We start from the raw sequence: 13,823 nt of genomic DNA, 5'->3' as shown, positions 1-13,823 counted from the left end.
CTGATCTGGTCTCGACAAACAAAGGGAAGTATCTCGGTTACGTGATGGTCCTGAGCATGGAGAGAGCATCCTCGTGGCGCTGCACCTGTCTAACTTATTCCCAAAGTTCCTCAAAGCCAAACCCATGGTGAAACCTGTTAGCGGCTAGGCGTCTTCTCACACGTCTGAGGAAAAGAGAGAAGAACGCTCGTCCTCTGGGAAGGAGACGTGGAGGGAAGAAAAGGAAACCAGCTCCACCACGTCCTTCAGAGAACATCTTTTTCCAGAAGCAATACTCTACCATGAGCCATGTGTTAGCATCGCGTTAGCCACATTGCGTTAGCCACAGGCCGTTGGCAGGAGCTACACCATGAGCAGCACTTCTCTGCTCCTTTTAACACGGTCTTCATCTATTGGAAATGTGGGAATAGTCAACTTTTAATCCCCTCAGTCTCTAACGCACACACACACTGATACACACAGCGGCGGTGGGGGGGCTTTATCTGTGAGGGCCGGCTGGATGATAAGTCTCCTGAGCTCTGGGCGGACACACATTTTTGTGTGTTTGTGGGTGTGATAGGGTGGGTGTACAATGTGTGACTTGGTGCAGAGCTGAAATATTGAGGTTCTAACTCAAAGGCTTCCATCTGAAATCCAACGAGTCCATCGCTGTGCGTCCCTGATTAAAGGTTTCCTGTGTGCAACTCTTTCTGCATAACAGAAGTATGGACTTGTTGTAAAAAGGCCTTAACCCCTGCCCCCCCCCCTCCAACAAACCCACTTCCATCACTGCAGACCTCAATGAGAAAAATAAGAAGGAGGTTCGAGAGAGAAGATCTTTCTCACATCGTCCCCAGGGCCCCTCCTCTCTACCAGACACCATCATGCCACTCAGGATCATTGTGAGGGACACCTTCCCTCTTTTTCACATGTAGCACTGTATTAACCCTCAGTTTAGATTTGAAAGCATCTTTCACCGTATGTTGGATGTGAAAATGTTTTTTTCCGGCCCTCGAGCCCAACCTGTTGACACAAAAAGGCTGCATGTGGACACTGAACGTCATTGAGGGTGTGATGCAACGTCCAATCAGCAGAAGCACTGATGACGCGCAGCTTGATGCAGCCAGTGTGCAGGTCAAGGGATGTTAGCCCGCATCATGCTAAAGCTAGCCGACGCTAAATGTACACACAGTATGCCCTTTAAGTGGAACAAGGCATAGAGCAATGGGGTAAGAAGGCGTACCGTCCGATGACTGGAGACTTGCTACCGTTCATGGTGTTTGTTCGGTCCCACGGCTTCCTGGGCATGTCTGCAGGAGAGGAACCACAGCCATGAACATGCGCCTTGTGGAGGTTCACTGGGGACAGACACGGTTTCTCTCCACTCACCTGGTGTGCTACAGGCTGACACTTTAGGAGTCGTGTTGATCTCGCCCTCCTCCTGGGTTCAAAGGTCAAACATGTGGGAAACAGACGATGCAGTTTAACCAGTCATGCTAACACACCGCTAGCTTTTGGTTTCTCTTTGATTTACACTGGAAGCATTAAGGCTAAATGCCCCTGCAAAGTTTCCAATCCAGAAATGAAATGAAAGGTTGGAACATTAATTCATACAGATTCCCTCAGTAATTGCATCCTTTGGAGAAAAACTGTATGACCTTTTCATTTTAATCCCTTTAAATATGCACCCTGAAAATAAATCCCTCAGACGTCTCAGAGAGAATTCAATCAAACCAACTCAAAACTTCCTGCAGATGTTTCACATTAAAAGCCTGGACACAAGTGTTGAGTTTCAGGGACATTAGCTTAGAGCTAATGATAAAATAGCAGCCATGGGGAAGTGAGCGGAATCCTATCTGACTAAAATATGAAGAAGTACTGCTGTACAAATAAAGGTTAGAAGGTTGAGGATCAGACTGGAATGTGCTCACAGAAACGGCACTGAGGCCGGTGGACCTCTCAAAGCACCGCAGAGCCCTCACACATAGCAGCTATTGTACAGTGAGAACGGCATCTGGGACCCAGGCCTTCGCCGCACTCACCGATCTCTGGTCGGGTTCAGGAGACGAGCCCTTGTCTGCGATTCTCCTCCTGTAAAAGACGCGTCAGCAAAGTCACATCCAGCATATTCACATCCACAATGGATGATACAACATAAGGGATCGTAAGATGGCAGCTTTCCTTTATGATTGCTTTTCTGTTCATTTATAACTGCTTCTCTTCTTGAGATTTAGCAAAAACATCTGTAGAATCAAGAGGAAAAGAAGGATTTTGATCAAATGGGAACAAAGTGAAGAACTCAGTTACCTCCTGGCCAATAGGGCGCTCATCTCCTCCATGAGCCCTCCTCCTCCAGGCACAGGGCCGTTGCCTCTGGCTTCGGACTTGGCCCCCGCGGCACCCCCTGCCCCCAGCATGGCTGCTGCCAGAGCGGCCCCCGCATCGTCACTCTGAAAGAACACGAGCCACAGCGCTAGAGGGTCTCAGAGAACAGCACGATGGTCAGAGTGTTCAGAGAAGCATGAAAACGTGTGTTTCTATGTGTGTGTGTCTCTGTGTGCGTCTGTGTGTGTGTGTGCGTGTGTCTGTGCGTGTGTGTGTGTGTCTCTGTGTGAGTGTGTGTGTGGGTCGTGGAGCACTCACCCGGGCCACTTTGCGCAGCTTGGCCCCGGCGAGGGCGGCGGCGAGGCCCGAGACGGGACGGTCCTCGGCGGGGGAGAACAGTCCGGCGGGAAGGGGGGGCGCCGGCGGAGGGAGCGGGGCTCCGGTGGGAGGAGGCGGCCCTGGAGGAGGAGGAGGAGGAGGGGGGGTCCCGCCTGGAGTCAGCGTGGGGGGAAGCGGGGGAGCCGGGGGCGGGGGAGGGTGGCCGGCCGACGGGGTGACGGCCGGGGAGGTCACAGTAGAGCCGGGTGGCAGGGGCGGCGGCGGGGGAGGGGCGAGGACGGTCGACCCCAAGGTCTGCAACACTTCTGTCGGGTGGGAGTGGGGAGGCGAAGACACATGGGGTGACAAATGTAATTCAAACTGCCAACATTTTGGAATGTAACTAAATCCTGAATCGTGTCTCCCAGTGACCCTGCTGTACGCTGACATCATTGACAGGTCACATGACCGGGGTGGCGGCTGGGATTTGTGTGAATGAACATGACAGCATGCAGCTTTAGTTTAATGCTGAAATTAGGATGAATCCATGAACAACCATCAGGCTGAGCTGTGATCAATACCTAATCAGTTTGATCATCTCATAGGTCAAAGGTCATCAGAACACCTCCTGAGGCTAATGCAGATGAACAGTCTGAACATTATTAACCAAAACAGTAATGGAATGAGCTTAATTAATTTCATATACATATACAATGGTCCATATGTGGTAACACTAAGAGAATTGCTCAATTCAGTTCTTGTTGGTACTCTCCATCCTTTGAGCGGGTCACTGGGTCGATAGTGGCCACGCCCCCCTCCCCATACCTCTCAATGTGCACATTGGAGTTTATTAGGTAACATTAAGCAAAAGAAAAGCTCAAAACAACTGATCAGCTGGTTCCTGCTTCCCATAATCTCTCAGCGGGGCTGGTTTTCGTGGGGCAATTCTTTGTGGGATTATCCTGAAGGAAGGAGTGGCTTATCTCCATGAAAACCATTAACCAAGGCACTATCAAGCTGGAGGAATAAACTACACCACTCGTCTCCTGATTCACATAAGATGGATCCAAAGGGATGCAAATGACAAATGGAATGGCAAAAATAAGAAGACGTTGCCTGCCATGCGAGGCCCCCCCCTCCCCTCCCTCCCCCATATGTGCTGCATTATGGGAGCGAGGGAACGGACCCGGTAACAGTTAGTGTGGTGAGTCAGAGACACAAGAGCTGGGACTGGAGGCCTTACCCTGGGGCTGGGCTTCACAGGAGGAGCCCCCCGCGGTCGGGTGGGCCGGTGGCCCCGGGGCCGCGTCTGCCCCCCCCGGCCCCGTCAGGCCTGGGCTCACAGGGAGCGAGAGGTGCTCGGCTGCGGCTGTGAAGGGAGAGGGCACACCAGGAGCCTGGGATGAGGAGGGGGGAGACGAGACGAAGGAGGAAGACGGACGGGGGGCCGAGGGGGAGGGGAGAGGGGGCGGGGTGGGAGGCGGAGGCGGGGTGGGGCAGGCGACACCAAAGGGGGTGTGGCCGTGCGGGATGGTAACGGGCGACGGCGCGGGGAAGCTGGGCGGGCCGTTGTGGCCCGGCGAGGGCGGCTTCTGGGTGAGCGGCGAGGGGGCCGCGAGGGGGAGGAGCGGCCGCGGGCCGGCAGCCTTCCCCGGGGGGCTGCTGATCATGACGGGTGGCGAGGGCGGCAGGGGCGTGAAGTTGCACGCCGACCACACCACGGCCTTGGCTGGCGGATGCGGGGCGGGGGCCGGAACGGGTGCAGGGGGCGGGGCTAGGGGGAAAGCCTGCTGCCGCCTCGGCACGGTGGCGTAGTGAGGCAGCACCGGGTGGAAGGCGGAGCCTAGCGAGGTGGCGAATCGGGAGGCAGAGTGTCTCAGAGGCGGGGTCGGCGGGGTGGCAAAGGAGGGCGACGGCGTCCCGGGTGGCGGGTGGGCGGGGGCTGCTTCCGAGGACGGCGTCCCGCTGTACAGGCTGCTCTCGAACGCTAAATACACGCGGCGCGCAAACGGACGCACCGGGGTCAGGGACAAGGAGACAGGAGGGGAAGGAGTGACCGAAGGAAGGAGAGAAGGAAGCAGCCGTCATGCACACAGGAGGGAAAGACAACAGGTGAGGAGAGAGAGAGAGAGGGGGAGGGAGAGAGGGAGGACAAAAAGAGAAGTGGGCAGATGAAGCAGAAAAAAACAGCACAGAGCTACACCAAAGTAGTGTGTACTTCACTGTGTTAGTGGACAGGTGTTAGCACGGGGACACTAAGCCGCAGTAGACAGGACCACAAAAGGCCCAGCATGCACCAGTGATTTCAACAACAGGTCAGGAAGGCAATCCACCCCGACCACTGAGGGGACAGGGGACACACCTCTCTGTCTGCACTTGTCTTTGTTTCAGAGGAAAGAATTCATTTCATCCACCGGTTTTCAAAATCTATTCATGCAACACTGGATGTTTGACCCTTCTGTTGCTTTTCTACACTAAATCACGGTAAATAGAATTGAGCTTTTTAGACAAGAATTAGCTAAATGATTTTTAGAAACCCATGTCAATGAATAAAATATGTGCTACTTAAACAGCTCTATGATTACACTAAACTCACTATCTTTTTAATAGCATTGTTGGGAATTTGGTCTGAAATCCCTCCTGTACTTGTGTGTGTGTGTGTGTGTGTGTGTGTGTGTGTGCGTGTCCATCCTGAAGAGCTAGTAGAGTTTTAGTGGGTTTCCATAGATGAACCACACACACTGGACAGCTGGCTCGACAAGCATGAAATCAGCCACAATAAGGCAGCGCTTTTCAGCATGCGCTGTGTCTTCAGGGGGCACGTGGAAACACACACACACATCTCTCTTCTGCATCTGTAGGGGCTGACAAACTAGTTTGAGGAGTATGGAGCGCACACACGTGAGAAGAAAACAGAGGCGTGCTGCATTCAGGCGCCTCGGCTGCAAACTGATTCAACATAAACCTTTGAGATAAGATGGGTTTGAAAACTGTAAAATGTAGATTGTTATCATTCCTGGAAAGTTACTTTTCATCAATGAACCAAATAAATCACACAATGAACAATGTGTCCAGGGGGAGGCGCCTTTCTTCTCTTACTATACGTTCATTATGCACAGACATGTGTGTCGATTCGCTGGATGGGTCGCAGACAGTTACTGACACACAAACACACACACACAGTTATCCTGTAACACACAAGTAGTGCTCTAAAGCAGTGGTTCTCAACTGGGACCCACCATCACCCCTTAATGACAAGCCGTGACCCAAATCGAGGAACATTCTCAACATCTCAAATTGATTCAAAATCAAGTTCATAAGCTGAATTTTATATTCAGGATGTTTAATTATCCTAAAAACCCAATGTCTCCCCCATATCAAAATGGTTTGACCCAACCTGGCACACGCTGCTGAAAACATGGATGGACGAGCCCAAAAAAAACGACACTCTGCTGCGTTCAAAAAGTCCCTTAAAAACAAAATCACAGGATGTTTTTCTTTTTTTTTAAATTCTAATTTATATTTTCCCATGCAAAGGCCCACGACCCACTAAAAACGCAACCCATCAGTTGAGAATCACTGCTCTAAAGCGTTACCTAGCGTACACACGTTAATGCTAGTTAATAAAACATTGTGCGTGTGTGTGATCCGGTGTGTTTAATTGTGTATGACAAACTTCTCCTTGTTATCCTCAGCACGCACCCCCCCCCCCCCCCTTGGGGGTCTCAAAACCATTCTCCCTGATGGTGTATTTTTAGCCTGTGAGTAACACCGTTGAGCTACGTTGCTGTGTGTGCATGCGTGTGCATGTGTGTGAATGTGTATTTGCATGTGTGTGCATGTGTGTGAATGTGTGTGCATGCATGTGAATGTGTGCGAATGCGTGTGCATGCATGTGAATGCGTGTGCATGCATGTGAATGTGTACGAATGTGTGTGAATGTGTACGAATGTGTGTGAATGTGTGTGCATGCGTGTGAATGTGTGTGCATGCGTGTGAATGCGTGTGAATGTGTGTGCATGCATGTGAATGTGTGCGAATGCGTGTGCATGCATGTGAATGTGTACGAATGTGTGTGAATGCGTGTGCATGCGTGTGAATGCGGGTGAATGCATGTGCATGTGTGTGAATGCGTGTGCATGTGTGTGAATGCGTGTGCATGCGTGTGAATATGTGTGCATGCATGTGAATGTGTGCGAATGCGTGTGCATGCGTGTGTGAATGCGTGTGCATGCGTGTGAATGCATGTGCATGTGTGTGAATGCGTGTGCATGTGTGTGATTGTGTGTGAAAGCGTGTGCATGTGTGTGAATGCGTGTGCATGCGTGTGCTGCGGGGCCTGGCGGTGCACAGAAGCGTGTTGCACGGCGCTGCCTCCCCTACTGGCCTGGTCCTCGGAAGCAGCTCATTCCTCCTTTCCATCACGAGACAACAAGAGAAACCCTGACCCATCACAGCGTGTTGCCCCTGAGGCTCCGCCTCCTCTCGGCTCCACTGGATCAGGACACCTTTACCATCTCTATGTGTGGCCATGGTGTGTGTTCATGACCCCCCCCCCCCCCCCCAGTGCCTTAGCGTGTCCAGACTCAGAACTACTATACTGCCTGCCATTCTCCCACAATGCAAATGGTGGAGCTGCATCTTGTTGTAATTCCTGTCCCTGACGACCCACCACAGATCCAACATTCCAACACACATAAGCATGCTCCTCAGGGAAAAGGCCCATGTGAAGTCCCAGCGGGTCATTATGGAACCAAAGGACATCACTCACCGGCGTTGGAGACGCGTCTTCCTCTCTCCCAGTCCTGCTGCTCTCTGTCCAACTGCTCCTGCTGCTCCCTCTCTGCCTTCTCCCTCTCCATCAGCTCACGCTCGCTGCGCTCCTGCTGCTCCAGGCGCTCGCGCTCCGCCTGCGCCTCCCTCTCCAGACGCTCCTGTTCCTGGCGCTCCAGCGCCTCGCGCTCTAGGCGCTCCCTCTCCTGACGCTCGCGCTCCTGCTGCTCCCGTTCCACCTCCTTCTGCCTCTGCAGCTCCTGGAGCTGCCTGTGTGAGGAGAGGAGATGTAACAAGAAGGTAAAGGGGAGGAAACAGGAGAGGAGTATTGGAAACAGGGATGGAGAGGAACCAAGAGGAGCAAGGAGAGGAGAGACAAGAAGGGAGGAATCAGAGGAAAGAAGAAGAGCAGAATAGACATTATTTCATAGTTCACATGTTAATTGGATGATGTCTTCATAGTCATCGCTTCAACAACCTCAAGGACACAATGACAGAAACAAGAGGGTTACATGTGGACAGCGTATTTCAGTAAAGACGAACAGAGCCAGTAAAAAAAAAAGAGTCTTGACCCCCCACCACGACCCACCGGCCATTACTGGGGTCATTGAATGAGTGAAAGCCTTTTAGGGCACACTGCTGCACAGAGACACAGGGGGCGGGTCTTTTCTTTCTGTTCTTTAGGTGAGTAATCTTGAAGCATGGCGCGATGCAAGAGGCTGCAGACACGGGTGGGACCAGCAGGTGTCAGCAGAGGCCAGCGGTGCATGTGACTGCAGCAGCAGGGCGACAGGAGCAGGGAGTGTGGGCATGCTCGCCAAGTGAATATGACAAAGTGTGACAGAGCAGCAGCCATCTGACATTTGATGAACGGCTCGAGGGGGAGAACACAGCATCAACAAAGATATCTGCCAACAAAGGTCATACACAGACCGATGTATGCCTCTTCTTCATTACGAACTAGATGCAAATCAATCAGGATGCGTCCGAAAGAGAAATAAACCACAGTCAACTAGCGACAGGTGCATGTGTTAAGGCGGGTTCGGCCCGGCAGAAGTGGCGTCGTTGCGTTTCCCAAGGTGCACTCTGGGAATAGCTTCTAATGCAGTTTGGCCTGGAGTTCTCCTTGTTGAGACGGCTGAGAGTTGGCATCCGTCCTGTGCAAATTGGGCCATGAAGGGAGCTGGCACACAGCGCCGTGTGAAATCATTAAGGCGTTTATTGAACCGCAGTGTTTTCAATGCCCGGCTAGAAAAGTTGTCAGAACAATTCACCAGTATCCTGAGAGCGGCCCACTAGGGCCCTGGTGGGCCGGGGTTCAAGTCCCAGACCCCCCTTAAAGCAACGTCAGCCAATGAGCGGCAACAAAGGCCCTAATTAAGGAATATCTTGTCTTAAAACACGCATGTAACATGGCTACTCCTCATCGAGAACACGTCTGGAAGAAGGAGGTATGTGCAAAGAACAACTGAAAAGAGGGCCAATGCTTTCCAAAAGGTACTTGGAAGGGGGTAAGCTGAACCATCTGTCAAGTGTCCATGCTACCACTGGAGAGATGCTCTACAGCTGTGCTGGGTTGGCGATCCTAGGCCCGACTACCCAGCATGTCCATGCGTCCTTGGGCAAGAACCTTAACAAGGTGCTTTCTCAAATCTGCGTCGAAAGCAGGAGGTAAAATGAGAAAACGTTTTTTTAAAAACGCGTCGCTATGAAACAATGAATGAACAATCTGAGAACTGATTTTGTCCAAAAGGCTTGTGTGCCCATTGGAAAAGTCAAATTACCCATATGTCTCCATTGATGGACTGAAGGTTGAATATTTCAATTGATCCTTAAACCAAATAGAAAAGTAACCACAACCTTTCTTCAGATAATGTATGATCTTTGAAAAGAGACTTTTGTCAAGATGTTGCTCTCATTAATCTTAATTAATCCAAAACGTTTTCTAACTATCATCTGGCAGCAAAGCAAGCTCTCGGGTGGCAGGATGTCGTCATACATGAACACAGAGAGGTAATTAATGGATGAGATGTGAAAAAAGAAGACGACCTATCGGCTTTTGGACGTGCCAAGTGGGCAGGCCCTAACCCGGGCTTTTACCGGACACCTCTACGACGGATTGAAGCTTGTTCCCAGACAAAGATTCTACCCTGAGTTCACGTCCCTTACACCCGAAGCTTTCCTTCTAAAGAGGCAGCCAAAGGAACTTCCTCCACCATGTGGCACCATCCTGACCTCACGGCACACGGTGGCTGCTCTCACACCGCCCCGGTTCCCACGGTGTCACGTGGGAACCGGTGACAGCAGCAGGGCAATGGCAGCTCGGCAGGTCTTGTCTCTGAGGAGCATCGGAACGGCACCGGAGCCTCTCCATGATGAAACACGGCTCGTTACGTAAGCGCGGGGCATTGCAGAGGCTTACTCTCCTCGTCCTTCTCTTCTATGCGAAGATGGTGACAGCGGCATTTGGCTGCCGGCTGTTGGCGGTAGCTGGTGCAGCTGGTGCCGCTAGTCTACCAGCGACGTTGGCAAGGCAGCTTTTCTAGCCATGTTTGAGCTGTTAGCCACAAGCGTCTGAGGGATGGAAACAGTACCAACAAGTGCCAAGTCAATTGAGAAGTGAATCAACTACGGCAGATGGATGGATGAACGGGCAGATACAGAGCCGTGCAAAAGTATTTACCCGCCTTTTGACAAGCTAACGACACACAAATAGGAGGCGCCTGGGGACGATGCAACATATACCTGGCACACACACTCATTAGATGGTGACTACGTCGCCCTTTTTGGGCTTGGTCAGTGTTTTTGTCACCCGTTCACCCCGTGTTCCCCCAGTGTCTCCCCAGTGCGTGGCCCACCTGATGCCATCATACTCCTCAATATAAGATCCAACAAGGGAAACCCAACTAACCAAGTAGGTGTCATTTGTCTCACGTGTAGTGTACTTGCTGAATACGCGCGTCCTAATTAGAGCGGACAGGAAACCTCAGCTGTGTCCTTCGCTGCAGTTGAATGATTGAGCCGGCGTTGATTAATGTCTTCTGGCACACACACACACACACACACACACACACACACACACACACACACACACACACACACACACTCTAGTGTGTGATTTATGGATGTCACACATGCACACAGCATTCCCCGAAGCAGAAGATCACGACATTCTTAAATAATGTGCACACATGCTTAAAATAAGCTGTCCTGAGAGAGGTACTTGAGGTGTGTGTGTGTGTGTGTGTGTGTGTGTGTGTGTGTGTAAAGCGGATTCAAATCTTCAGAGGGTTCTACAGCAGATCTGTTTGCTGGTTCCATCTGTGAATTCCTGCTCCAGTATGTCAGAGTGTAAAGCGTCCAAGATCGCTTTGATCAACACGAAGGAAAAACACATTGATAAAAAAAAGACAGAACTCACAGTCCAAAGTACAAAAAACGCCTTTAACCAAAGTTAAAAGTTAAATAGCAGATTTTTTGTCTGAACCGGAGTGTTTTGCTTAAAAACATGTGGTTAGTGTAATAGAAATGTTCACAGGAGCTGGGCGTGTTCTAGATCCAAGCCCTGAATATTAATGGGTTTTTTGCGGATGGAACCAGAGGAATACTAAAACGTTGCTCCATTCCCTGGAGGGGGTTCTTGTTAGCATCCTTATAAGGACAGAGAGGGACTGATGCAGCCTCTTGTAGGGTTCTGGACCCTTTATATCCTTCATATTCTTTGAGAAAGAGAAATTCCAGAGCAGAGCATGTCAATCTGAACGAGTCCAATGAGCTGTGTCATGTGTCACTTCCTGGTGTCTTCACAGTCTGTATACCTCCTGCCCCGGGAGGGGGACCCTAAAACGATTCAACGATTCAAAGCTGGGGAGGTAGTCTTCCTGCACGCTTCCACCGCGCCTCCCTCGCCTCCTGACTAGGGTTGCCAGGGAAACCGTCTCTAAGGGAGCGTGGGCGGCAACACGGGCCGAATCCCGCCACGCACATAGATACGAGCATGTGCACACGTGTTCCTTTTTTTGCTCTTTGCTATCAACTCAGAGCTGGAGAGGATGTTGGGAAACGTCCATTGTGCACTGAGAGAAGGCCAATAACACCCAGATCACATGAGGAGCCCTCAAAGACCTTTTGTACTCGCAGCTCCATCCACGGTTAGAGACACAATCAACCACAACGACAGCTTTAACTCTTTAACTCTCTGGACGACCGTGAAGAACCTTTTTTAATTGGAGAATTGTAACACAGCCTCATACTTACATAAAGGGTCCCAAATCCAAAGGAGTAGGACACTAGTGCGTTGGTGCATTAAGAAATACACCATCAGAGTCCTAAAGGGTGTTGTTTGGTGTGTGAGCACTGACCAGGTCGACTCTTTATCAGGTGATATGATGAGTGTGGTTCTCTTCTTCCGGTCCACCAAGAAACCACTTCACATCTGGCCCATCTGTGACTACTGTGCAGAACCTCCAGATACTGAGAGCTGTGGGCCAGCTGGACCCAGGGGCCGCCTGATTGGCTCACAGAACCAGGAAATGGTGTGTGAATGGACGGGAGCCCAGATGGACCATATGGACCTACTAACGAGGGGGTCGGTCCAAGTGTACAACACACACACACACACACACACACACTGTCTGTGTGGTTGTGTCCCGCTAACGTAAGATCCCAACCTCGTTATAAGGTGAACATATTGTTTTTAGATAGATGTTTGTGTGTGTAGTTACGTGTATTTGTGAGACGTGTTATATATCCAAGCATGCACTTGTGACAATGTGCAGAGCAGCTGCTGGTGTTTGCGTCTACGTGCTAACAGCTAACACCGATATCTCCCTGCCTCCCAGCACACACTCCCCTCGCTCCCACGCGCCACACAGTTATTTATATCACGGCCTCTTATTTTCAGCTCCTGTCTCTTTAATCCGAGGGCAGCAGCCTGCATCCCTGAACAGGTGGGCTCTACCCGCGCTGTACCGTGACCTCCTCCGCTGGAGGCCGCATTGGGCTGCACCTCTTCTCCAATGAAAGGGAGGAGCAGATAGAGATGGAGGTCACGTTTCCATCCTCTGTGTGACTGAACATGGGTGGTCACTGTGGAATGAGGTTAGCTCATCGCCTTTAATGAGGCTCGTCCAAATCTCCGCTTCTCTCTACTCCTCTTTGTCTCCATATCAGGCAACGTGCTTTGGGGGACACACGTTCCTCACATGTAAGACAAAGCCAAGACATTGGCTCATGCGTTGAGTGAGCCCATGAATGAATTCCTCTGTGGCTATTTTTAGTGTTTATGCCACTTTTCCAGCAGGAGGATCCAGAGCAGAACCACAGTGTGATACTGGGTCTCCCTCCATTGAAAGACCATGATCTCACTCCAAGACAGACCGCCAGGCCCTCAGACCGCCAAGCCCTCAGACCGTCAGACCGCCAGGCCCTCAGACCGCCAGGCCCTCAGACCGTCAGGCTCTCAGACCGCCAGGCCCTCAGACCGCCAGGCCCTCAGACCGTCAGACCGTCAGGCCCTCAGACCGCCAGGCTCTCAGACCGCCAGGCCCTCAGACCGCCAGGCCCTCAGACCGCCAGGCCCTCAGACCGTCAGGCCCTCAGACCGCCAGGCTCTCAGACCGCCAGGCCCTCAGACCGCCAGACCCTCAGACCGTCAGGCTCTCAGACCGCCAGGCCCTCAGACCGCCAGGCCCTCAGACCGTCAGACCGTCAGGCCCTCAGACCGCCAGGCTCTCAGACCGCCAGGCCCTCAGACCGCCAGGCCCTCAGACCGTCAGACCGTCAGGCCCTCAGACCGCCAGGCTCTCAGACCGCCAGGCCCTCAGACCGCCAGGCCCTCAGACCGTCAGTCAGGCCCTCAGACCGTCAGACCGCCAGGCCCTCAGAGCGTCAGACCGTCAGACCGCCAGGCTCTCAGACCGCCAGGCCCTCAGACCGCCAGGCCCTCAGACCGTCAGGCCCTCAGACCGTCAGACCGCCAGGCCCTCAGAGCGTCAGGCCCTCAGAGCGTCAGGCCCTCAGACCGTTAGGCCCTCAGACCGCCAAGCCCTCAGACCGTCAGACCGCCAGGCCCTCAGGCCGCCAGGCCCTCAGACCGTCAGGCCCTCAGACCGTCAGGCCCTCAGACCGCGAGGCCCTCAGACCGCCAGGCCCTCAGAGCGTCAGACCGGCAGGCCCCCAGACCGCCAGATGGGTCTTTCTAAAGGTACTTTGGCAATCTAAAACAACACCACTCTTGTCCACAGGGTGCCGCCAAAAGCTACACAGAATGCTCCATGTAGCTTTAGCTAGTTGTACTTGTTACATTTCACCACTGAGTTATTTGATTTAACTCAAACATGTGTAGAGGGTAGCAGTAGACTCTCTGCAAAAAGTAGTGTGGATATCGTATAGGAGTCAATCCCAGCCAACATGGGGTGAGACATCCA

At 52.2% G+C, this 13,823-nt stretch overlaps 1 protein-coding gene across 6 annotated transcripts in view; it reads right to left on the bottom strand.

Annotated features, from left to right (window-relative positions):
- The window catches only part of enah (ENAH actin regulator), a 54,361-nt gene that overhangs the window by 4,095 nt on the left and 36,443 nt on the right, over positions 1 to 13,823 (bottom strand). For 3 of the 6 annotated variants that reach the window (XM_062559446.1, XM_062559445.1, XM_037449312.2), the window contains exons 5-11: positions 7,394 to 7,665; positions 3,866 to 3,991; positions 2,623 to 2,948; positions 2,287 to 2,429; positions 2,022 to 2,070; positions 1,369 to 1,420; positions 1,223 to 1,289 (exon numbers count right to left, since the gene is read on the bottom strand). In XM_062559446.1, coding sequence (XP_062415430.1) covers positions 1,223 to 1,289; positions 1,369 to 1,420; positions 2,022 to 2,070; positions 2,287 to 2,429; positions 2,623 to 2,948; positions 3,866 to 3,991; positions 7,394 to 7,665 — 1,035 coding nt within the window. Of the gene's footprint in view, positions 1 to 1,222; positions 1,290 to 1,368; positions 1,421 to 2,021; positions 2,071 to 2,286; positions 2,430 to 2,622; positions 2,949 to 3,865; positions 4,610 to 7,393; positions 7,666 to 13,823 lie in introns of all 6 variants that reach the window. The other 3 variants (XM_037449308.2, XM_062559444.1, XM_037449313.2) reach the window with 3 other exon arrangements.

The sequence above is a fragment of the Pungitius pungitius genome, chromosome 20 (genome assembly GCF_949316345.1).
Source record: "Pungitius pungitius chromosome 20, fPunPun2.1, whole genome shotgun sequence".
Classification (NCBI taxonomy): domain Eukaryota; kingdom Metazoa; phylum Chordata; class Actinopteri; order Perciformes; family Gasterosteidae; genus Pungitius; species Pungitius pungitius.
Note: the sequence above shows the minus strand (reverse complement) of the source record. Positions and strands in the feature narration are given on the sequence as shown.